This window comes from Pempheris klunzingeri, chromosome 7, assembly GCF_042242105.1.
Source record: "Pempheris klunzingeri isolate RE-2024b chromosome 7, fPemKlu1.hap1, whole genome shotgun sequence".
NCBI classification, from domain to species: Eukaryota; Metazoa; Chordata; class Actinopteri; order Acropomatiformes; family Pempheridae; genus Pempheris; species Pempheris klunzingeri.
Window position 1 is genome coordinate 6,411,630 of NC_092018.1, and position 25,051 is coordinate 6,436,680.

Consider the following 25,051-nt stretch of genomic DNA (forward strand, 5'->3'; position numbering starts at 1 on the left):
GATGGAGCTGGTGGATAATCTCCTAGAGGACTGGCCAGAATCTCTGAACATTTTTGGGTCTGTTTGGATGGATGCACTGGGTGTGTCCAGAGTGGGGGACGACTGGTCTATTTGTTTACATCTTGTAGAACATCTTTGTCTGGACCTGCTGAGCCAGACGGACTTTTTACTGGAACACCAAGCTGTGTGCTTCAGCGTACTGGGACCTCTGTGCACTGACGACTCATACGTGTGGATGTTCCTCCATGACTGACACAGATTTAAGATATTTTTCTTCCCTTGATGTTTTTTTTTCCAACTTTACTGGCTGAACATGAGGTAAATTTAAAGCTCTCCATTACAACCACTGCATTATTTGGAGTGCAGAGTGTCCACTTTTCAAGTTGCCTCTTTTGTGACAGGAATATCTCCTGTGAATCTGCTGTTGCAGCCAGCAGTCATAGACTGAATATTGTCTGTCTGTAAAACCGATTGAGAAGAACTGGGTTACAGTGTTTGGGAACACAATTTGATTTTATTTAGTTTCACATGACTGAATGTGCATCTAACATGGTCAAAACAAAAATTCATGATGACCATAAAACAATCATCTGTCAAGATTCATGCATTTTTTCTGTTGTTTGATTTTTTTTTTTTTTCGCTGGTTATGACAGCTTGAAGTCTTTGCTAATCAATACAGCTTTTATATCTGAACTAAAGGCCTGCGTGGAGAACAGGATGTCATGTATAGTGTGTATTTTTAAGTATGAATCACAGCATATCCTCATAATGCACATCTTAAATGCTCTCCACATAATTGTGTTGTGTCATGATTAAATATGTGCGTGCATCTGAATGAGATGAGGATCTGAAACAATATTTTGTACCATTGCAATAAAATGTCACAATGTATAAAAAAAATCTGTCAAAAACGTTATTGCATGTCTGAAAGGATTCATTTACATCCTCATTTCACAGCTGCTGCTGATCACTTTATGACCATGCATGGCTTCCATCTTTATCTTATCTATTTGTGTAGCTTTAAGGAACATATTGCAGGTTATATCCACCATCCCCACTCTGTGTTAATATATGAGGAATAATTTTCTTCAGTACCTATTTTCTGTGTATTTCACCGTAAATATGAGAAATAAATGTGGTTTACAGTGTGCATACATTTTGCCGTACATTCAAATGTAGGTTACACTGATATAGTGTTATCAGTGAAAGTAAAAGGTGAAAGTAAAGGTGAAAAGTAAATACATTTACACAAGTATTGTACTTAAACACAATTTTGAGGCAGATTCAGATTACTCATACATAATATTACCAAAAGATAAATTATGAAATTATTATATCAATAGGACTGCAGTGATCCTCAGGGGGAAATTCACAAATAGATTTTAGAATTTAAAGTGATGCACATGAATGCATCAATAATCCAGTTATATAATGTACTTTCTGAAAAGGGCTATTCTGCAAATCAAGTGCTTTAGTAAATTGTAATTTAAAGTGAAATTCTAAACGCAAGATTTTTACTTTGCTTTTACTTGGAGCAGTATATTCTTGTAGCTACTGTGGAATTGTTGTTTTTACTACAGTGAAAGATTTGAGTACTTATCCAAATTAATGCATCAATACTACAAATTAATGCATCAATACTACAAATTAATGCATCAATACTCCAAATGGCATATGTGGCTCACAGGTTATATATAGTTAGTCCCACTCCCAATATGTCATTTCCTGTTTGAGACACCCATGGAAGAAGTTTGGCTTCAGGACTTCCTGGCAGCAAAAAGCTCCCCCTCTCGCCTACATTACCCAGAACTCCTTGCTGCTGGAGAGAGCACGCCGTACGGCTGTTACGTAATGTAGTTTTAAAGGTTGTGTACGTTTATCGGGACTCCGCTTCCGAGGAACATAATGTGACAGTAAATTCAGACAACTGACCGCTTCACAAGCTTCCTCCCGAGGGGATGCCATGAAAAGGTAAGAGTCACCCCGGCTCTGCTGTCTGTAATCAATGTTTGTCCGGTAAAAACCTTCACCGACGATCTGGATCAACAATCCGAGACCATAGCATGGTAGGTACACACTGTTATCTGCTGCCTTTGTTTTTCTGTAGGAGTTCAACACATCCACCGAGCGTGAATGATAGAAATAATCAGCTGTCAACCCAATTCAACGACTGGAAGTTTAAAAAAAAAAAAAAAAAAGAGTAAGAGCGGTGTTAAAGAAATAATAAATAGTCAATTAATTACTTTGCATTTCAAAATGTTGCTATAAGAGGCTAAAAAGAAGCTGGCAAGCAGACAAGTACTCATTTTTAAAGGCACATACCCGTGTCAGTGCAAAGCTTTGCTCTTTAGAACTTCATTTTCATGTACCACTGCAAACAAAATACAATACACTGGAAACCCCATATACGTTATGTATTGACAAAATAATCAATAATTGGTCTAAAATTGAGCCTTGAGCCTTGACAATGCTTGGCATAATAATCTCCTTAGTTATACTAAATACAACATGAACCCAAACTTTAGGAACTTTTAACGATAATGTAACTGACTGGAATTTGTGAAGATTTGATTTTTACTGCGATTGATTACACAACCAAAAAAAAGACTCTGCCAATAGATTTTCATATTTTTCAGAAACTACTGAAAAGCCTGCAACAAATATATTCAAAATTTTAAAATGTAGTAGCATCTGTGGAATGATTAGAAATAATGTAAAGTATATGGGATTTTTAGTAAAGGGGCTAAAGCATGAGAACCACCGCTACGGCCCATTGACATTTAACCTGCATCTGTTTCACTGCATCTGCCTTTTCCTAAATGTTATTTTCCCTTCATTTGTTTTTCTCTTCCTATTGTTTTTTCTTTCATTTCCCCTGCTCTTTCCCTCCTGACTCCTCACAGCACTTCATCGTATCATGTGTGTGTTTTACCGAGTGTTCAGGTCCACCTGTCTCTACCTGATACCTGCAGATAAGAGCTGATTTGTCCAATGACCTCCTCTTTGTCTGTTTATCTCTCCCCCTCCAGTCCGTCATCATGACTTCTTGATGTCCGTCTGTTAATTCATCACCATGAGTGGTGCTGTGCTGGCTGTCGTGGTCGTAGTTGTTTTCCTCTTGACCATCTACCTCCTCCAGCGCTATGGAGATTTGCGGAAGCAGCAGCGGATGGTCCTGTTAGGGACGCTGCTGTCCTGGTACCTCTGCTTCCTCATCGTCTTCATCCTGCCACTCGATGTCAGCACGGTATGAAGCCACTGCAGCTGTTTAAAGCGTCCGTCAACACATGGTTTTTGTCTTGGTGACAAACAATAACTGCTTGGATTTTCTCAGGAGAAAAACAGGACCGACAGGGTGTGAATGTATGCGTTTTTGAGAATATTCTGTGTCTGAGTGAGGTTGAGCTGTGTGTTTATTACTCTGCTCTTGCCTCTGGCATCCTACCAGAGCCATTGTGATGTGATGAATAGGCTTTATCGTGCGTTTTATGGAGTGTGCTTGCCTGACTGTGTTCGTAAACTCTGCTCCTCTTTTAGACTATTTACAGGCAGTGTGTTCTTGACAATGCAAACCATCCTAATCCTGTAACTCGAGACTTCAATCAGACAGATGACAACTTCTCTGTTTATCCAACTGTCAGGTAACTAAGAGCACATTTGATTTTAGTCGCTATTGAGATAGGAAGTTTAAAGGCAATTTATTCCTCCAGATTGTGTTCCACGGCCATCCAACTTGATTTATTTAGTTATTGCATGTTGACACATATGTTATCAACATCCAAGCTGTACATGAGTTGAACAGCTTTAACCCGATTACACTTCTACACTAAAGTAGACTGATTTTCAGTCTCATTTGTTAATCTCTCACTTCTTAATGAAATCTTTATTTCTGTTTCTTCTCAGCAGCTTGTAGTAACAGACACTTAATTCCTTTTACTGTTTTGTTGGCTTGATGTTATCAGTCTGTGCAGATTAAATAATGAATTGATACCACCTGAAACAGCAAATGGAAAGTATAACTTTATTTGGAGTCTGATTGCTTCATAGAGAATGTTTTGTCGTGTGATTATGTTTCCTTATTTGCTCAGTTGTATTATAAAGGTGTAGTTGTGGTCATATCCTCTATAGTTTCTGGTAGTGAAAGTGTGTCTTTCAAACTGGATTCACAGACCAGGTTGGATATCATTTTCAAGGGTTTAGGCTTCCAACATCCACTATATGTTATTGACTTAAAGGGCTGGTTCACCCAGCTGTTTTCTCACTTATCTCTTGTTATCTGGCCATGCAGATTGCATTTGTGTCATTTGTACCAAGTGGTGCTGACCGCATTGGCACAATAGATTTATGAAATTCAGCAGCAATGTGTCTTTCCATAGACATTAACACTTTTGATCTGGGTCTATTCAGTTTTTATTGATAAGGCTTCATACTAAAGAAATACTCTATTTCAATTCAGTTATTTCAGTGAAATCAAAGTATAGCATTTGAACATTTCTGACTTTGGCGACACCAAGTGTTAGTATCCAAAAAAGACACTATGGAAGACGGCTATGTACTAAACTGCACTTCAAATTGTGCTTAATGACACTGTATGTATACATGCATGATCACATTCTCCTGTGTGTGTGTGTGTGTGTGTGTGTGTGTGTGTGTGTGTGTGTGTGTGTTTTAAAGTATACCAAAGGTTTGTGAAGAGCCATGGAGTTATATTCCAGATGGCATCCTACCAGTGTTCTGGAGAGTTGTATACTGGACTTCCCAGTTTCTTACTTGGTAAGATCCCATAACTGCTGCTGTGTGCTCCACCATTTGTTATGAAGATCGCTGTGAACCTCCCTATTCTGTGTGTATTTTATTTTACAGGCTGCTGTTGCCCTTCATGCAGTCTTACGCACGGTCGGGAGCTTTCTCCAGAATTGGAAAGATTAAAACAGCTCTCATTGAAAATGCAATCTATTATGGCACCTACCTCCTTATCTTCATCTCTCTCCTCATCTATGTGACTGCTCACCCAAAGTGGCAATTTACATGGTAAGTCAAATGTATCTCAATTCACGAAAAAGGAAACAGGACTAAACAATACTAAAAGAAATAGAGAAGACGAATAATTTCACAGCGAGTTCTGAGAAGTGAGACTTGTGCTGTGGTTGTGTTCTCTAAGCTGGTATTATGTCAGTGCATTGATTTAAAATGTCTTTGTAAAACTTGTACAGGACAGAGCTCCAGACCATCGGCATTACAGCTGCCAACACCTGGGGCCTCTTCCTTCTGGTGCTGTTGCTAGGCTACGGCCTGGTGGAGATCCCGCGTTCATATTGGCGCTCATCTTCTCATGTTTACCTGCTGGCCAAGACCCACTTCAAGGTAGCAAAAATGGCCACCGAGAAGGCAGCGGCAGAGGAGAACCTAGCAGATGTTATGGAGGTGAGGTTTTATAAACAACTTTGTGCTGTCAGAGGGTTTAGAGGGTTAAAACCAGCTGGTGCTAAAATGTTCCTTATCAACAGGAGGTGGCAGGCGTCAATGAATCTGTCAGGTACAACCACAGTCTCAGGAAGTATGTGGACATCATTTTGACAAAGGTGAGAAATACATGAGGTGATTTGCTCATCAAATTCACTAGGCAATGCAAGTTTTCCTTTTTATCCAAAGTTAAATACAGAATTTTATTGCACAGCCTTCATATGGGTGTCGTCTCATTTCAGTGTCCCACTGAGTACCAAGAAGAGATGGGAAGAAATGTGGAAAGCTCACATGGTGAACAGAGCATCCTTCCCACTAAAAAAGGCCTAATTCATCTTCATAAAAAAGTAATGATTACTTTTAGCATTGCGCTGTGATTTTAAAGGAAATAATGCAAAAATATGGCAGCACATGTAAACGGGAATGGTAATGATTCATGCTGTTGCCTGCATTGGTACGTGTGTTTCAGGTAATCTCTGCGGTGCAGAGGCACAGTCGGACTCTGGTTCAGTGGTCCATCTTGGTAGAAGAGGCCATTCATCTAGAGGATGTAGCTAAAAGCCAGAGCAGCTCGGTCCGCCGCTTCATCCACAGCTTCCCCTCAGCACACCACCATGGGTGGATCCATAGGCTCATCTTCTCTCCTACTGCGGGTGAGTTCAGTCAGCGCCAAAGTCTTAAATTACTTAAGTTCATTTACTCAGCTACTTCACTTAAGTACAAAATGATGATGATGATATTTCTGTTTTTTTGACTCCACTACATTTCAGAGAGGAGCTTTGTTCTTTACTGCACTTTTAATCAACTTAAAACAATTTCATAATAAGTCTTTTAGTGATGTTGAAGTTCCATTTCAAAGGTTTTCCACCCACTCATTCATTACATGGGCGTTGCTAATTGGAGCTGGGCAAACAGTTCTTTGACTTTGCTGATTTTTGCTTTTACTGTGTATTTAAAACTTGAAAGTTACATACATTCCAAGCATTGAAATTAGTAAAATAAATGCAAGTATTGGACTGAAGATCAATTTTACAGTGCACATCTGAACAATTCGACCCCAGTTAGCAGCCTGTAGCGGCTAAATTGTAGGACTTAGTCAACCGAAAACTCTCTCTGTATCTCTGTATTTTTGTCAGTTATTGGCAGCTTCAGTACAAAACCAAGATACTTAAGAATAGCAGAAGTTTTGTGAGTTCTTCTGTGCATGACTCCATGTCTTCAGTATGTGTCGTGTGGACTTGTATGTGTAACTGAAATATCAGTTTGATTGTTCATCTCACACTTTGCTAACTAATTTGCATGTGTGTGTTTGTGTGTGTGTTTGTCCCTCTCAGAGTGGTACTGGGAGTGTGTGTTCAGGCAGAGTTTCTACAGGCTGCTGGCAGTTCTCCTGTGTATCCTCTCCGCAGCAGTAGTCTGGTCCGAGTGCACCTTCTTCAGCACGCACCCCATTCTTTCCCTCTTTGCCGTTTTTGTTCAGATGGCTGAAAAACAATACAACTACATTTGTATAGAGGTCAGCGCGTACTCAGTGAGGCACACAGAAATACACATACCCAGCGAACCTAAGCGTCATTAAGCAAAAACAAAAACACAGTAAAAAAAATCAAACATGAATATACTTAATAATATCTAATCCATCCAACACTGCATTGAACAGGCTCCTCCTTTGACTTGTTTCGTCTCTCTCTCTCCACAAGATGGTGTGCTTCGTCAGTATCCTCTTCCTATGCGTCTGTGTCTACTCCCAAGTGTTCAGGATACGTGTTTTCAACTACTATATCCTGGTACCACATCACCAGACCGATGCTTACAGCCTGCAGTTCAGCGGCATGTACGTTCCTCATATAAGATATTTGTTTCACATTAAAGGTGTAAGTGTTCTTACACCTTTAATGGCATGGTGTTCTGAAATAAGGTTGTTAGTTTGGTCAGCACTCTTAAACATCAGCCTAATCTCCAGCGTCTCGTGATTGTATCCCACGCTGTTGTGTTTTAATAAAGACCGTGAACGGTGAACAGTATTAAAGGGCACAATTTCAAAGGAGGAAGCAGAGTGTGTTGTGATATCGGATTGCTTCTCTTTGTGTTTCCTCTTAGGTTGTTTTGTCGTCTGACCCCTCCCTTGTGCCTCAACTTTCTGGGCCTGATTCACATGGACTCCGCCATCTCACACCAGGACAGAATACAGACGTCGTACACCTCTGTGGGTCCCACACAAACATGCACATACCGACACACACGCAGACATTCATACTAGCAAAGACATATTAATGCATTAAATATTTATGTATATGATCACAAGACAGTATATGTAGAAATGTTTAAATCTCCTTGTGCTCAAACCAAATGGAGTGATGCAACACTCCTCTTTCTTTTCCTCTGTCAGATCATGGGCTCTATGCATCTGCTATCTTTCATATCTGATGGGTTTTACATCTATTATCCCATGCTGATATTGCTGCTCTGCTTTGCTTCTTTTTACAGGTAGGCCACTAACCACCAACAACTACATACTGTTTTTATCTCTTTAATATAAAAAGATAACAGTAAACTGCAGCTTTGGTTATGTTATGGTATTATGTTATGTTATATTATATATATATATCAACATCATAAGGTTTAGATAATTAACCAGGTTTGGTTACTTATAAACAGTGTCTCCATTACATAGTTTGTCCATTCGAGAGCACTGACGGTTCTGACGGATTTTTTAATTGTAAAATGTTCCACTTAGTACTTACTATGAATATTGGTCAGAATTCTTTAATCAAGATTGTTTGTCTATGTCATGTGTTTTAAAAATTTAATATCAGCTGGATTTTTTAAGTCACAAATATCAGTATCAGCCTCAAAATTCAGTCAGTATCAGCATTTAGTCCAATACACTTTTTGTCAAATTCCGTTCTCATTCACAGCGCTGGCTCTGTAAATGGGAAACAAAGTGGCTCAGATCGAGTCAACAGTATTCCAGTCAATCAGCACCAGGAGGCATTCATGCCAGAGCGCAGGACGGGGGGAGGGGAGACGGGAAGAAAGCGGGGAGTGGGAGCAGGAGGGACAGTAGCCTAAATCTGACACATGCTAACTGGATAAATGTCAAGAATCTGTCTCTAGAATCACTGACTCCACATTTTAGAAGATTTTGTGCAAATGTGTGACATCATCTCTTTCAATATTGTATTTCTATTTTTCTTACATCATTATCACCTTCTGTGATGACACACAAAATATATGTTAAACAGTATATTTGCATGTCTGTGTGTGTGTTTGGATCCATAGCCTGGGCTCTCGCTGTTTGAACCTGTTGGGCTTTCATCAGTACATTACTGACGATGACTGGACCTCTGACCTGGTGGATGAAGGCAGGGAACTCATTAGAAGAGGTCAGTCACTCCCTATCTACATAAAGCAGGCTATCTTGCTCACTCTTCTTCTTTTACTATTTATTTTATATACCTCAGTATACATTAAGTTTTTGTATGTCATGTATATCATCATTATTTGTTCACTCACTATAATTTAGCGAACAAAGGTGCACGTGCTTCTAACAATATTCACTGCCGTTTGTTCTGTTGTAGAAAGAAGAAAAAGACAGAAAGCTGAGGCTGGAGAAAATCGAAGATGGGTGAGACATTTTTATTCTCTCCAATCATTTCTCTTAACAATTCTCCAAGAGGCTCACTGGTTCTACTGGTTTGTGTTTAGTGTGTCGAGGTATTTATGTGCCTGATTTTTTTTTTTTCTGCTTCAGGCATGGAGGGAGCAGTACGGAGCCCAGGGGGCTACCGGGCGGACCAGAGCCAGTTACACTGAGATAAAGGATAACCAGAACAGCCCTGTCACGCAAAGTGGTAGGGGTGAAAGAAAACTACTATAACCATGGCATGAAATAGTTCTCTGTGTGATCCCAGCTACTGAAACTGATGTGACAAGGCACTTCCAACAGAGTTCGATAGTTGACCACTAGATTGACTGCATTTGCCATTTTAGCTATAAGGCAACTCACCAAAAGTCCAACAGAAAATGGGGGTAATATGTGTGCTTTTGATGCAGAATCTGCAAACAATTAATAAGAAGAGCCTGATTACTCTCCCGTCTCCGTTCTGATTCACATGAGGCTTTTTTGGATGAGGATCAATTGCGTCCATCAGCAGTTGCATTCTTACAGTATACTGCGTGTACATTGCTCTCTGTCCTTCACAGGTTGGACATTCACCAGAAGAGATGGAGAGATGGAGGAGCAGCACAGAGGCTTACTGCAAGACAACTCCAGTGATGAAGATTCACCAAACAGAAGGTATGTATTTCATGCTAAATTAATTGAACATATTGTTTGATTTGAGCTCAATAACAATATGGCTGACAGAAGTAGATCTTACATCAAACAGGTGTCCATAATCTCTTACTCTGTCTTTATGTGTTTGACACTGTAGATCTACAGGAGGGCGGTACTTGTCTCTGTCTGCTTCTCGGACGGACATATTTGGTGATGTTTGAATGACCAAAGACATGGAGGGAAAAGAAAAAGCAAGAACACACTGGAAATGGGAAATAAAAATGACTTTCTCCTTATTTCCTTAGATACTGCATAATCCTTTGAAGTCAGTGTATCTAAGACACAGAGATACAATTAAGATATGGATGAAAGTGAAATTCTCAGTGGAGTGGACATATTTACGATATAACGCCTGATTTCCAAAACTGGATTATTCACTGAAAATGGTCACTAAATGTAAAGGGATGTTTCTTGTCCAAAGCCTTAACATATTTGTGCACAGCCAACCTTTGAGAGTGTATTTTTGATATTACCTTTCAAGCAATATCAGATTGATGGATGAAAGAGATGAATGGCACATCAAACACACCTGCAGTAACTGATGAGTGACGGATGACTGATGGATGAAGTTGAAAATTATTGCTATCTGAGAGTTGATGCATTTTATTTTGGAAATAAGTGACTCCCTGTAGCTGAATCAAAATGAAAACTACAGTATTGATGTCAGGATGATGTCAGGAAGATATCTACAGTCTAACTCATTTCCTGGTGGATATTTTGTGTATTGAAATGACCTGACTATTTTGTATGCAATTCAAAATACAGACATTTTTATGTAAGGGTGTGTATATTTTGTTTTTGTTTCATGATTGTGCATTAAAATATAATAATTTTACCCATTTTTCATGAGATTATGAATTACCATTAATTGTGGTGCACCAGCACATATGAAGCATTGTCTTCTGAAGATCTTATGCTTATATCATTAAAGCTAGTATAGATTCAAGTAAGACTAAAAGGAAATGGAAAGTGTTTTGATATTTATTTGTATCTGTATTTATGAATTATTTTAACATAAATTACTCATCAATTTTTGTTCATTGTTATTTTTTGTCTCTATGTTAATCTGATTTGAGATCAGTCCCAACATTTACAGGTAAACTGTTGAACTGTCCCCCGTGCTGCCTTCCCGTGCTCTTCGTAAACTATACAATTCAGTAATTAGTCGTTGACAAGTCGAACAATCAAATGCTTTGAGTCAGAAATAATGACATCAACTGCAGTAGAAATACCATACTGTTACTTTACTCTTGAATTTAATCTTACAAAAGCACTTTGTAAATTAAATGTATACGAATAAATGTATGTTTGAGTTATTTTACCAGTGAAATGTCGGTCTACCCAAAAACGCCATTTTTCCTGCACCAAGCGAAGGTAGCAGCTGATCGTTTCACACGGAGCAGGCAGGAGGACAACCATCTCTTTATACACCCATGGACACAACACTGAGGGACTAATGTCACCAATGGATATAAGCTAACTGCCTAGCAATCATGCGCTGTTAACTGCAGAAGAACCGTAGTCTGAAAATATCACCAAATATCAGCCCAGTTTTGTGACTCTCCAGTCTAACGGGTGAGTGGATGTTCCGCTTGCTAGCCTTAGCTAAAGGCTGGTGGTTAACCTGAAGCTAACCTAGCGTTAGCTTGTAACGTAGAGTGGTTACTGGCTGCTTTTAGCATTGGCTTTAATACTACTACTGGTCTAATTATGCTTAGCCTTATGGTAGTTCGTCGCCCATTTTTGTTCTTGGATGAACCACTCTGTTAACGTGTATCGCCTACTAACTATTAGCTAATCCTGTGTGATGACTGTTAACGCCAGCTGCAGCGGTGTGACTGCCAAAGCTCACTCCTGACCTGAGTGTAGCTGATCTTTTATACCGGTGCCCTCTGCGGCTAACGCTTTAATGATAACGGTAACGCCAGGGAGCGGAGGCTTAGTGTGGTTAACACGTTTTGAGGTAACCTGCTGTCATTCCTGTGCTGTCATCTGTCTCCAGACGCCAGGATCTCTCCTCTAATCCCGGCGCTTGAGTGTCATCTGGAGCTGAGGTTGACTCCCCTGGGCCTCCCTCGGCTGTAACGTCAGCAGGGTCGTTCAGATTAACATCAGTTGAAAGGGAGGTTAATAAGAGGAGGTAAATCTTAATTATCGCTAAATATTATCTCTATCATTTATGGTGTTTTGTTTTGGTGCCTGATAAATCACCCAGGAGTAATCTTTGATGTGGACTAAACATGTCTTTGCACCTGGTTCTTGCCTGGATCATTTACACGGTGGAGGGAACCCAAGCATGGAAAGGCAGGCTTGGGCATATAAATTACATCTAGACAGTATGCATTCCCACCACCAGACAATAAGATACTGTAAGACAGTGGTGGAAGATCCATTCAGGTCCTTGGCTTAAAGAAAAGTCTCAATGCAACACTGTGAAAACACTCCACTCCTAGTAAAAGCCCTACATTCAAAATCTCAATAGTATGTAAGTAAAATCTGCTTGTCTCTGTCTCTGTTACACTGATACATTAACGTCACAGCTGCATTAATGTGTTTGCATTTTACTGCTGTGGATGTTGGTCGGGTAGTTTCACGTAAAATGATGCAACATATTCTCTGAGTAAGTTTGTGACATTGCTGTTGAACAGGTGAACTTATAATGAACTCAGAAAAACAGCCTGTTTTCAGCTTTAGGACAGTGCATTATCCAGATAATCCAAAGGGGTTTTAACGTAGTTAATTTAGCTTAAGGAGTAGGAGAATTTTCTCAGCCCATAAAGGAACACTTCATCATTCAGTTTATCACAAACGTGTAAAATCTCTGCATTTGGAGATATATGGTTTACTCTGGAGAGGAAGGGGATGAAAAACTGTAACCTGAAAAGTAACTGAAGCTGACGGACAAATGTATAAAATGGGAATAGGCAGGTAAATACCTCAAATTTGAGCAATTATACAAAGTTACATCCCACAGCTCCTGTACCAGTGAAGTGAAGGTGTATTTGGGTTTATTTTATTATATATTTGGGTCTTGGCACGGGTGAATAACTGTTCTGTTTCAGCACCTATGGGAATGTGTGCCTTCTCAGCATCCTGCAGACATTGTAGTTGAGTCAGCATTGTTAGGAACAAATTGAGATCTTGTTAAAAGATAATTTCAGTATTTTTAAAACTGAACCCTTCTTACTTATTAAGGGTTTGAAATGACTGGTAGGTACAAAAACTTTTGGAATTCGTCCAGTAGATCGCCTCAGCTGTAATGGCTGTAATGTAATCTTTTGAGGCAATTGGGCCAGATCGGGTTCACCGAAAGTGCTTGTTTTTCACTGACAGGTTCAGTTTTTCATTAGAGATGTCTGACAACATTATGGAAATGATCCGTCTAGAGATATAGGCCTGTGAGATCCTTTCCGTTTAACCAGAAATGTACGTTATATTGCTCGATTTAAAACCAAAAAGTTTGTTGATTGCTGCCTAGATTGGTTCATTTGTGTCATTGTGTGTTTCACAAATATTGTGTTTGATCCAAACTAACCCTTTTAAACACCATAGTCACCCAACACAATCAAACTGACTAAACAAGATAGCAGATATCTAGATTTTTGTCAGTGGAGTCTGGTGGCTTTGAACCATGCGAGTATTTCTGGTTAAACAAAAAAGATCCCCCAAGTATAAGACAGAACATTGTGCAAATGTGTGTTCTTAAAAATGTGGTCTTGATAAAAGCAAAGTTGCATGTATACGGTAACTCTAATGGAACTGTTAAACACACTATGATGTCTATATTTCAGTGTTTGCACTGACGCCAAGGACGTGAACTTGGACCGACATTAGGCCTGACGGTGCTTTTTACATGTCAACAACCAGCAAAAACCAAAACGCCTGCAGACTCCTCTATTGACCTCAGCCACTACTAGCCTCATGTTATTTGACCAATTTCAAATGTTAGATGTAATTCAGAGCTCACTGGCCAAAAAGTCTTGTTTTAAAACATGTGTAGAATTAATGGAAAATGTGCTGACGCTGCGATTTGTGTGTGTCCAGTTTGTAAACAGCTATGGGTGGACTAGGAAATGGACGTCGTGGAGGAAGATCACCTCCTCTAATGATTGGTGCTCTGATTGCTTGTATCCTTGTTCTGGGATTCAACTACTGGGTTTCCAGCTCCCGTAATCTGGAGCTACAGGTGGGTTCATCTGTGTGTGTGTGTTTGTGCAGTTTTCTATCTGTTTCACCAACGCATGATTCTTTTCTGCAGAAGATAAACATCATCAGTTCCTTATTTGGTGCTTTGTTTCTGTCAGGGTTTCAGGGTTTTGATTGTGGGAACGTCCCTTTTCTCTGCAATATGCAGTGTAATTTCCTTTAACAACTTTCAAAGCACATTCTTAAATGCAAGTCACTATAAGCTACTAACTCAGGATGTTGCTTGTTTGCATTGTGGAATGGAGGTCTCCTTACATTTCTGCTGTTTTGTAGATCATGTGTGCCATTGGTTTAAGTTGCACTAACAAGGAATGCTCAAAATACAGACAGCGTGCTTTACTCATGATACCCAGTGTATTTTCAGCGTTCAGTGCACAGTTAATATTAGCATATGAGCACAACTCTGGAAATAGTTGTAGATAACCTGAACTAACCTTAACCCCCTTTTGGCTTTGTGTGTGCGTATGTGTGATGCAGACTAAGCTGTATGAATTGGAAGGCCAGGTACGACGTGGAGCAGCGGAGCGAGGAGTAGCAGAGATGAAGAAGAATGAGTTCCAGGAGGAGATCCAGAGACAGAAGGAGCAGATCAGCCACATAGAAAGCCTCTACAAGAGACAGCTGGAAGGAGCCCAGAACACCTGCAGCCAAGAAAAGGTGCAAACAAATACCACACACAAGGAGCACAAACTGCACTGCAAACTTTAGTCTATAAAGAGAAGCCTCAGAGGAATTTGGGGGCAATGAAAAATACCTTTGCTCACAGTTGTTGTTTATACTAACCTCGCACATTCTCGAGGAAACTGCCACAAACTGTACAGCTACTGTGAATACTGATAGTCGCTGTGATTTTGCACCTAGGGCACACTGCAGCAGAACATTTCCTCCAGTACCAAAACCATACAGGACCTCAAAGGTGACTCTTAACATTTCACCACTTTTCTTAAAAATTTCAAAGCTCCGATATAAAAGAATATAATTCAGGTCTGATGTGGCTTTCAGTGTCTCGTGTGTGTCTGTACTGTAGGTCAGTTGAGTCAGCTAAGCGATGACCTGGGGAAGCTTCAGAAGGAGATGCAGAGTTGCCAAGGCAACATCAAAACACTTAACAACAAACTTACTTATGACATGTAAGTTGCCTCCTTTTCCTTTATGTCAGTTACAGTCTATTTGATATGAATAATCACTAATAACCCCAATTCACCATTAACTCAGCTTCAGATATATCAAAAGGACATGAACTGCAGTTGTCATCATGAGTTGCCTCAGCCCAGTGAATATATAAATGTCATTGCTGGTCAACGTGTGTGTGTGTGTGTGTGTGTGTGTGTTTGTATACATGCGTAGGACCCATTGTCACTCGCAGGTCCTGTCCCAGAAGGAGCTGTGTGATGAGAGAGTGGCGGCTGCTAAACTTGAAGTTCAGAAGAAAATGGAGAAGCTCATCGCTCCTCCAGCGGCCTCCACACAGGTAAGTTGGCTTTCCTGCTTGACAATGAGCCATCTTAAAGGAGGATGTAAACCAGGGGTGTCAAACTCAATCAAAGAAGGGGCTAAAATTTAAAACACAGTCTAAGTCGTGGGCCAAATGGGCTTAACATATATTGAAGAGACTAAAAGTGACTATGTTTTATTCAGAAATATGAATATGAATAATATCAAACAACTTTTCCTCAATCAAATTATTAATTATTATTTTTTTCTTTTTTGTACTTATCCTGATGTTTTGTCTCATTGTATCGTCTTATGTTTTATTCTTTAATTACGGCTTCATTAGCTCCACAAACGAGACACACGGGTTTACCTCCGACATCTGCTTCCCACCTGCTTTGAAAGTTGACATGTCTAATGTAAGCCATGTATACTCTCGGGACATCCAGAGACTTGAGACGCCGTCATGGGTCGGGATGGAGTAATTCGCGAGTTTCTCCATTGACTGTTCCCGGAGTGCCTCTCTTGGCAAACACACTGATAACATTGGGGAAAAGGGGGGAATAGAGACTCGCCCTTAAGTTGCTTCCTCTCTGGTGAGGGTAGTGGTATAAACCGGAGGGCAAGCACGACGCTTTGCCAATAGCTCCGCCCCATCACTATAAGGTGGGACAGAGTTATGATAAATGTTCCTGCTTAAGTCAATCTTAATATGTATCCGCCAGGCTTAATTAGACTAGTCTAACCTGACAGTTTAAGACCAAGAATAGCCTTAAGGTAAGTTTATGCATCTGGCCCAAAGTGTTTATAATAAATCGATCTAATGGCATTGACTGTCTTTGACGTTTGCTACTTTGGAAATCTACGTTCACACAGCTGTTCTTTTGATGACATAAAGGAATGTGGTGTGTGATGATGTCTACTCCTCATCAGGAAAACACAGTGGTTGGAGCAGAAAAAGAGGACGGACCAGTCGGGACAAAAGCTGATAGAGTTAAGATGCCAGCTGGTGTAAACCACACGTTTAGCCTCTCCCAGCCGACAGACAATGAACCATCTGAACTACTGACTAATGAGATAATCGTGGACAAAGGTAAAAGACATAGATGTCCTGTGTAGTCTACTTAATTGAAATGTAACACATAAAAGCATGCAATGACATTAATATTTATGCGTGGACATCTGAAACATTTTGTGTGTTTATATCTCCACATAGCTTTTATGCAGACTTGCAATAACAAGTGCACACTGTCACATTGCTTTCTGCCCTGATCTGTCCCAGGTGCTGATACCCCCGTGGACTTGGCTCCATCAAAGGATCTCTCTGAAACAAAGTCCCAGTCTGTTCCTTCAGCTGCTGCAGTCAAGCAGGACATTTTGCTACCACCAGAGAGAGCTGTCGCCACAGAGGAGGGTGAGGCAGAGACCAGTAAGCCTTTAAAGAATAATCTGACTGAGGATAAAGAGATGGAGGCGATGGAGGTGATGGATGCTCACGAGGAGGGCGCTCAGACAGAAGGTAAGGAACTCACTTTATTCATATTTCACAGAATCAAACACATTGAACTTCACTTATACCTTGATCTTGCACAGTGTCCTACATGGCAAAACCAGCATTTAAAACTGTAAAGTAGATATGACAAAAAAGAATTCCTCCTGTTTCACTGAAAGCAGCAAGCTAGTTTGTTATTCCCATACGGGCATTCTCAGTGAAGAGCCTGTGAAATCTTTCTAAAGTTAAACAACAGTCTGGTCATTTCTCCAGAGGCAGACCCGGGGATGGAAGGCATGCTGATTGGTCGGGCGAAGGCAGATGAGACTCCTGTCGGTCAGAAAGTAGAGGAGCCAGAAGAATATGACGCAGACGAGCAAGTAGTAGGTGGAGTCAACATGGAGAAGCAACAGCAGAATAAACGGCCTGACAATATAGGTACGTATGTCTATATAGAATAAAACTGAGAAAGTGTGTGTGTGTGTGTATAGAGTGAGGGCATGAGAGAGTGAGTGAGTGTCCACTGTTGAGTTTATTTAAGCGCAATTGACCATTTACAAGCCAGAGCTAACGCACAAATGAGCGATAGTTATTAATGAACCGACTGTGCTGAAAGTATTTGTGTGTGTGTGTGTGTGTCATGCTAATAACCACATTGTACTCTCTGACAGACAAGGACATGGAGGAGGAGCTGGCTGACTATAATGGGGACGATGAGAACGAAGGCGAATTTGAAGCCGACAAACAAGCTGAACTTGCCCAAATCTAAGGTACACACTGAAACACACACTGACGTCTTCCTCACTCATATTCACCCGCTTTCTTGTTCCTCATGCTATTATACCCAACATGTCATTCTTTGTAATTGCTAAAAATCATTGTATATCGGGCAAGGTTTTAGCTCAGACATTTTCGATCATAGCAAACGTAGATTCAGTTTGTACTCTTAATAGGTTTTTTATACACTGCCATGAAAAACTTTTGACGTTTGGCACATGTCCATCTGTAAGTTTGCAACAGTTTTTACTGTTATAATGTTTTGGTGCGGGACACGTTTTTGCCTTGAACACAGCGTTTGATTATTGTTTTCATAATGAAAGGCTCCACAGCTTTTTGAATCTTACTGTTTGTTTTGATGCAGGCCTCCTATAGCACTGTGCAGCTATATTGATAGAACATATAAACAGATATGCTTGTGTTATTAAACACATTATTGAACTTTTCTTCCAGGGCTGGAGTTGGAGAAGGAGCCAGCGCACCATATTAGAAAGCAGGACTCTTTATACACCTCAGCACAACAGGTTCACGCAGCCCTCCGAACACACGGGAACACAAAACAAACCCAAATGGAAACGTCCGAAAGAAAAGCTCAGGTCATTGGGTTGGGCGGTAAATTTCAGAAGCATTTACTTCCTGGAATGTTTTTTATTTGTTGTCTTAACTGCATAATGTGCATTTGAATTGCTAACATGTGGTTGGATGTTTTATCAGTTGTCAAGCTTTCTGTGTAAGAGTAAGAGCATTTACGACTTCATATCCAACTCACAATATTCTGAAAGATCCACAAAAGCATGACTGAAGTATGCAGATAAGCAGCTAAGTCAGCTAAGTATGTACACTCATGTTTTCCATTCTCGTGCTTTACGCTGTATACATTAAGCTGCTTATGTGGTGGTGACTGTCTTCATATTCAATTCAATGCGTTGAGGTGATATGAAAGTAACTTATTAAGTACGTTCATATCATCTGTTCAGCCCTTGGTTCTGACACCAGTTGGCTTGAAAACATCTCAGCATGCCTGAAAATCGTTAGACTTTGATTATGTGATTAGATGTGTTGTTTATGTTCACTGCGTAATGACTAACTTAAATGCGATACAAGTAATGATAATGTGCAGACCCTTATAGGGTCATGAGGTGTGTAATATTGTAGTAAGTGATTGAAGCGACAGAACTCTGCTATCAGAGGGCTCAGCAACTCGGGCCTCTTCTCTCTGAGAGTTCAACAGCATCTTAAACAATGCCTTAAGTTATTCCTGTAGTTTGTTACTCCTGTACAGCATCGCCCATTGAAAGGATGCTGACGATGGATGAATGGCCAGCTCACTCTAAGATGTCTGTCAGTGAACACAACTGAGGCTTTTCATGACTGCTGGAAGTGGAGGAAACTTGCTGAGATTCTTGTTAGACGGGAGAATGAAAACGGCAGGTTCTTCTGATGCCCAATTAGCCAAAAATACTGTAAAAAGTCAGGTTGGCTTTATCAAGATGCCACAAAACAATTGGGCAAATTTTACTCTGGATGCTGATGTGACTCTGTAAGTGCTGTAACAATGAACGCTTGTTTCTGAAACGTCACTTTGTTGAACTTCTTTGGCATTTTAGTGGCAGCAAGGCTTAATGCACATGTCATGTCTCAGATTACAAAGTGTTCAGAAGGTAGAAAGTGTGCTTTGCTCAACATTTGAGATCGGCAAGATAAAAAAACAGTTTCAGATTGTAATGAACACCTGGATGATATTTATTGATCAAGAATCTTATTCTTTTAACACATTTCTCGTGTTAAACTGCACACTCGTTTCCCCTACAGTCAGTTGTTAAAGACACAGTGGAGGTCTAATGTGAGGCTGTGGTACATAATAACTGACTTTGAATACTGCCTTTGCTCTGCTGAACTGAATTGACAGTAAACTGTATTTTGTGTAGAGAGATTTTCAAGAAATGCTGTGACACTATGAAGGCTCCTGCAATCCAGTAGATGTGAACATCTCAGTAGCTGTGCTTAAACAGATTAGTCCATTTAACTTAGAGCTGCACTAGACTGGAAATGTAATGGGTGAGCGTAAAAAACGTGAACTAATATTAGGCATCAGAAATGACAAAAAGTTAGTTGCAATTTATGGTGGGATCTTTTGTTGCCTTGTGTTTTATACAGGAGAGATTTATTTGATGAATGATGACTTGGACTAAACACCCATTGTTACTCAGCACACTGTAGTTGTAATTGCCATAATTTCCATAGTGCTTTGACTTATCATCAACGGTCCCAAGAATCCTGAATCATGTAATGTAAAGTTATCTTTGCAGACTTAGTGATTAGGTGGTTAAAATACAGTGGGTGTCTTACACAGCTCTCATGCACCTGGCAGGTACAAAGACAGGTGTGCAGGAGAGGACTGAAATTTGAATCCATAAAATGACTCAACAATGATAAAGTTTCCCTTTTGATGTTAAGGCTCAGCCATAAAAAAAAACAACTTGTTATTGACTTACCGTAATAATGGCATGAACTCCAACTCAATCTCCAATGAAGATGCATATACAGAATATATAAAGAGCATCAATATATTTTGTGGATTTCTCTAAACCGGAAGCACACAGACAATAAAAGAGGAACATATTGGGTCAATAAGTTCACTGCTTGAGCTCCATAAACTCATTATTACCTTCATTGTTAAAAAAAAACATTATTCAAACAATGTCTGGGTGTCATCAAAGCTTTATCGTGCTCATTTTCACAGTTTTACAGCTTCCAAGTTTCCATCAAGGTTGTAGAATACACTGTTTTATTTTGTTTCCTTGTAAAATCAGCGTGTTATTTGATGTCTTCTAAACTCTGAGAAAGAGTCTGAAAGTTTGTGGGAACAACATTTCACCAGAAAACTTTTCCTTTCACAAACTCATAAAAACAATAGAGGTTTATGATTTCAAGTGTTTAAGATAATTCGTACACACACACACACACACACACACACACACACACACACACACACATATCCAGAATATGAATGCTGATGTCAAATTAATTGTCTCCCTTTTGGTCAGTCTAGCAGGTAATATAATGTTCCTGAGTTTTTGAAATAAAATAATGTAATTTTATTTTCAAAGTTGCTGTTATTTGTTGTTTTTCTTGTCTGACACTGCAAAGCTTGGACAGCTGCTGCTTTGTTTTGTCAGACAGATTTGTCTGCCTATTTGTGTAAAATGTCCCATTTTCTGGACTAGACGTCTGCGTACCTGAAGAGAAAATGTATTGTGTTTTTTTTTTAAATCTTTTTTTTTTATGAATTGGATTTACTTTCTGTTGATTTCATGTGTTGAAATTTTATTTTATTATACTCTGAACTGCTGAACAAAGTTGTGAAAGGTTTAAATAATCATGAGCTTTATTGATGATAGAGAATAAAAATTGTTTTTATTACCACTATAAAGACATGGTTTCATGTGGGATTAATTTTTTGGTGTAAACATCATTTGTGAGCAATTCTAAAAAGGGAAAACAAGATCGGTTAAATTACATGTGTGCGCGTACCAATGGTACCCTCCTGAATACACACACAATGTATGGCAGTAATGATAACGTAGAACAAGTGTTCACACACATACAGTGCTCATAAAAGCTTATAAGAGGAAATCTTCCACACATGAAGTTTGACTATCCACTCTGAAGATGTATTTCAACAGATAAATAATAAAATGAGACATGCTAGCTGACCTGGCTGTATTTGCATTTGTATTAATCTCTCCCTCCACGTGACTGTTGAAGTTGCTATCAGAATATTCAAAAGACAATTTACTCATATTCGAACAGGATTCTGCAAAGAACAAAGAAATATTTCATTTAAAATTAGAAGAGAAAAAGTGCAGAATTTCCCTTTTCAACCTTGACAGGAAACAAAGGAGAGGAGATAAAGGAGACTCACCTGTGAGCTGTGGAAAGGGGGGGGACAGGAAGGAGTGGCTAAGTTGATGTTTAATCGTGTTAAACGTGTAGAAAAGAAAACAGAGCAGCAGTTATTCCCATGAACCAGCTGGAGATCTGAACATTGCAAGAGTTTTGATTAAACTAAACTGATGGTTTATGTTTCCTTTCTTTTTTATAACTTCAGCAGCAGCTAATAATTAGGATTGTGATTATTCTCTGGACTACAATTGTACTTTCATTAAGACCTGATCATATTGCTCTAAGGCCAAATTAAAGACTGAAGGTCTAAGAAAGATGAGGAAATAGATACTCTTGTTTAGGTCAAGAAGGCAGAATATCGTGTGTGTGTGTGTGTGTGTGTGTGTGTGAGAGAGAGAGAGAGAGAGAGAGAGAGGGAGTGAAAGTGAAGTATCAATAAATATGCAAGATAGTAGAGAGGCTTTCTCAAAAGGAAAAAATACAGACGTACATACACTGTATACAGACACTCCAGACCTGTAGGTGATCTTAAATGTTATTTATTAAACACTACATAGCCAAAGATATAATCACTATTTACTAACATTACAAGATTTAAAATAAAATGAATGTATCACCAGTCTGAATGTCAGATGAATGATGCCAAACAAAAGGTTCAAATGCAGATATTCTGAAAAAAATCCCCCAAATCTTAGACTGACACACAAATAGACACTACAATGGACACAGAGGTGCTCTGGCCTTGCTTTTCAAAGGAATTTGTGTGTGCACAATTCTTTTTGATAAAGTCGTTTATCACTGTCCCAGTCTTTTCCTTGATTCACTCCAATTGCCATATAAGGTACATAATGAAAGGGCTACTGGGAGCGTGCTGATGGCCTCCAATAGCTTTGTAGCATGTTAATGTCGTCCACAGCGGCAGCCAATAGAAAACACCTGTAAAGTCTGATACTCTCTATAAAAAGATGAAGCGGCACACAGGCAGCTACCTGAAGTGATCTAGATCAGAGGAACCACAATGAAGCTCTGCTTAGTCCTTGTTTTGATGCTCGCTGGTGAGTTTTCTCTTTTCCTCCAACTAATTTGATAGATGCTCCAGAATACTTAACAGCTGATTGAAAAATAAAACTGTTGGGATTAAAAAATAAACTACAGCTCCTTCTCTTCTGTTTTGATGCCATTTATGAGCCTGAACTTGAGATGTACAGTATGCTGTCGTCTCACACAGTGTCTGCTCTTCTTCCATTTGTCAGGTGTTGCCTCAGGGGCCATTGAGAAGAGGATTGTCGGGGGTAAGTCCTGCAAGCAGCAGAGGCAGTACCACGTCCAGATAGAGGCTGTCCAGGGGGGGGCGTTCTGTGGAGGCTCTCTGATCAACACCCGCTGGGTCCTCACCGCTTCTCACTGTGCAGAACAGTAAGTGACATTCAGCATAATGACGAGTACTTTAAATGTCCATGTGACACGGAAGGATTAAGTGTTGTTGCCATAGAAAAAAAGGATCTTGTTAGATTTACACAAATAACTACTGCCCATTAGAGACATTGCTACCATTAAGAAGGTTGCATCGGGTATTAAAAGGAATAATTTAGCTGAATATTAAAATTTAATAGATTGACTGCAATTTTAAATTCTCTTGCGTTATATTTTGATTTGATTTTTTTTCCTTATTTCCTCCTTATTCCTTATTTCTAGGACCTACTGACAAGAAGTTTTCCTCTCCTTCCTTTTTTTTTTGCAGGCTTGTGAAAGTGAGGCTTGGCTTAAACAGTGATACATCAATATTTTCAAAAGTAAAGAGTTTCTTCAAAGGATCCGACAAAAAAAATGAGCAACTCATCAAAAAAGATCAACAGTTTACCTTCAAAGACGAGGAAGAGCATCTACATGACATCATGCTCATTAAACTGAATGAAGACGCGTCTCCTAAACTTGCCACCATCAAGCTTCCCCCTGCTGGGTGTAGCAGACCAGAGGTGGGTCAGCAGGTTGAGGTTGGAGGCTGGGGAGCCAAGACGGCCGACGTGACAAGTGAGCAACACCGACACACTAGACTCAGGTTTTAAAATACAAGCCACTTTTCTGATGTGTCATTTTAAACCTGCAGAGGCCAAAAGCCCCAGCAGTCTGAAGTGTGCCAGCACAGATATAATCGCATGTGGTGAGAATGACAAGCCTGACAGTAAATACAGCAGCGACGAAACCACCACCATGTGTGCCTTTAAACCTGGTGTGGAGTCCTGCTTTGTAAGCTGTTTCATTCATATTTTGATATTGTTTCATTATCCAACTTACCTTCTGAGTATTTTGTATGTAAAATAATCACACCTCTGATCTCTCTCTCCCAGGGTGATGCTGGTACTGCTGTGGAGTATCAAGATCTCCTGCATGGGATTATTGTGAGCAAACCTGTTGATAATTGTGCAAAAATGATTGTAATGCAGGATATCTGTCACTACAGAGAGTGGATTGATAAAACCATGATGGAACATTCATGAGAAAACCTCAGAGGTTAATAGAGAAATGCTCCAACGTACACAAGTGTACTTTAAATATATTATTCATTTATAATAAGGATCACTTGCCTTATTAACCCGATTTCATGGTAAAGTAGTTCACTTTGAAATAAGGCTGAAAACATTAGAGGGGAATCAGTGCCAAGTGTGATTGCACTGGTTTAGTAGTTTAAATTGGATTTAAACAAGAACCTTAATTGAAGCAAACAGACAATATTAAAAAGCATTTAGGAGCAGTGTGTTATTTAAATCTGTGTATGTCATTCTGGGCTATACTTTAACACCTGTTTTCTTCCTGAGCTCCTTCTGTAAAACCAAACTTGTCCCATGAATAAAAAAATATCATCACAGTGTTTGACTTCAAATTGTGATCGTACTTTACATGGATCCATCCATCCATCCGTCCGTCCATCACGTTTATCCTTAAGGGTTACGGTGGAGCCGGAGCCATTCCCTGGACTGGTTGCCACATAGAGACAGACAACCACTCACTCTTGCAAGGGTACAGCCATAAAATATATACAAAACATAGAAACATCACTTTCTCCTTGTATCAGTAAACTATAATGTTTTATAGAATACCCCCAAATCCTAAATTCTCTCTACTACATTGCTCATTTTTCAGGGAGAAAAGTTTGGAAAATAATCTGTCTGCATACTGTTTGTATCAGTACACTTTATCATGCCTTTTTTTGTCAACATACTGACCTGTATATTGCAATTGGTAAACTTGTACACATGTAGTTTTTCTTTTTTTCAGTTATTTTCCATAGCAAATCCACCTGTCCAACCCAGGATAAATACATCACAATTTTCTCAGTTTGGATTTTTATTTTTTTTTCTAAATATGCAGTTTAGAGAGCACAAATTGTCTTTGGTTTGAAGAACTGTTTCCTGGCCAGGAAAGTATCTCCACCACCG

At 39.6% G+C, this 25,051-nt stretch overlaps 3 protein-coding genes across 4 annotated transcripts; all 3 read left to right on the forward strand.

Annotated features, from left to right (window-relative positions):
• Positions 1–1,862: 1,862 nt before the first annotated feature.
• LOC139203629 (G-protein coupled receptor-associated protein LMBRD2B-like) lies at positions 1,863–10,100 on the forward strand. Of its 2 annotated transcripts, none has more exons than XM_070833451.1 (18): positions 1,863–1,971; positions 3,030–3,247; positions 3,538–3,641; positions 4,675–4,773; positions 4,864–5,031; positions 5,214–5,424; positions 5,508–5,582; positions 5,706–5,810; positions 5,933–6,116; positions 6,798–6,979; positions 7,164–7,297; positions 7,564–7,669; positions 7,853–7,950; positions 8,746–8,849; positions 9,045–9,091; positions 9,218–9,323; positions 9,670–9,763; positions 9,900–10,100. In XM_070833451.1, the coding sequence occupies exons 2-18, from the start codon at positions 3,074–3,076 to the stop codon at positions 9,961–9,963; spliced, it is 2,055 nt and encodes a 684-aa protein (XP_070689552.1). In that variant the 5' UTR covers positions 1,863–1,971; positions 3,030–3,073; the 3' UTR covers positions 9,964–10,100. The 2 variants fall into 2 exon arrangements, with proteins under 2 accessions (XP_070689552.1, XP_070689553.1); XM_070833452.1 differs by having other exon boundaries at positions 9,218–9,317.
• A 1,108-nt stretch (positions 10,101–11,208) lies between these two features.
• Positions 11,209–18,434, forward strand: golm1 (golgi membrane protein 1). Its single transcript, XM_070834540.1, has 11 exons — positions 11,209–11,377; positions 13,847–13,988; positions 14,486–14,665; positions 14,870–14,924; positions 15,036–15,138; positions 15,356–15,479; positions 16,373–16,532; positions 16,722–16,958; positions 17,205–17,369; positions 17,603–17,701; positions 18,162–18,434. Exons 2-10 carry the CDS (start codon positions 13,860–13,862, stop codon positions 17,698–17,700), a joined length of 1,251 nt encoding a protein of 416 aa, XP_070690641.1. The 5' UTR covers positions 11,209–11,377; positions 13,847–13,859; the 3' UTR covers position 17,701; positions 18,162–18,434.
• Positions 18,435–22,610: 4,176 nt separating this feature from the next.
• On the forward strand, positions 22,611–24,483 carry LOC139204208 (kallikrein-8-like). Its single transcript, XM_070834189.1, has 5 exons — positions 22,611–22,669; positions 22,868–23,030; positions 23,356–23,645; positions 23,722–23,861; positions 23,963–24,483. Exons 1-5 carry the CDS (start codon positions 22,633–22,635, stop codon positions 24,110–24,112), a joined length of 780 nt encoding a protein of 259 aa, XP_070690290.1. The 5' UTR covers positions 22,611–22,632; the 3' UTR covers positions 24,113–24,483.
• Positions 24,484–25,051: the final 568 nt, after the last annotated feature.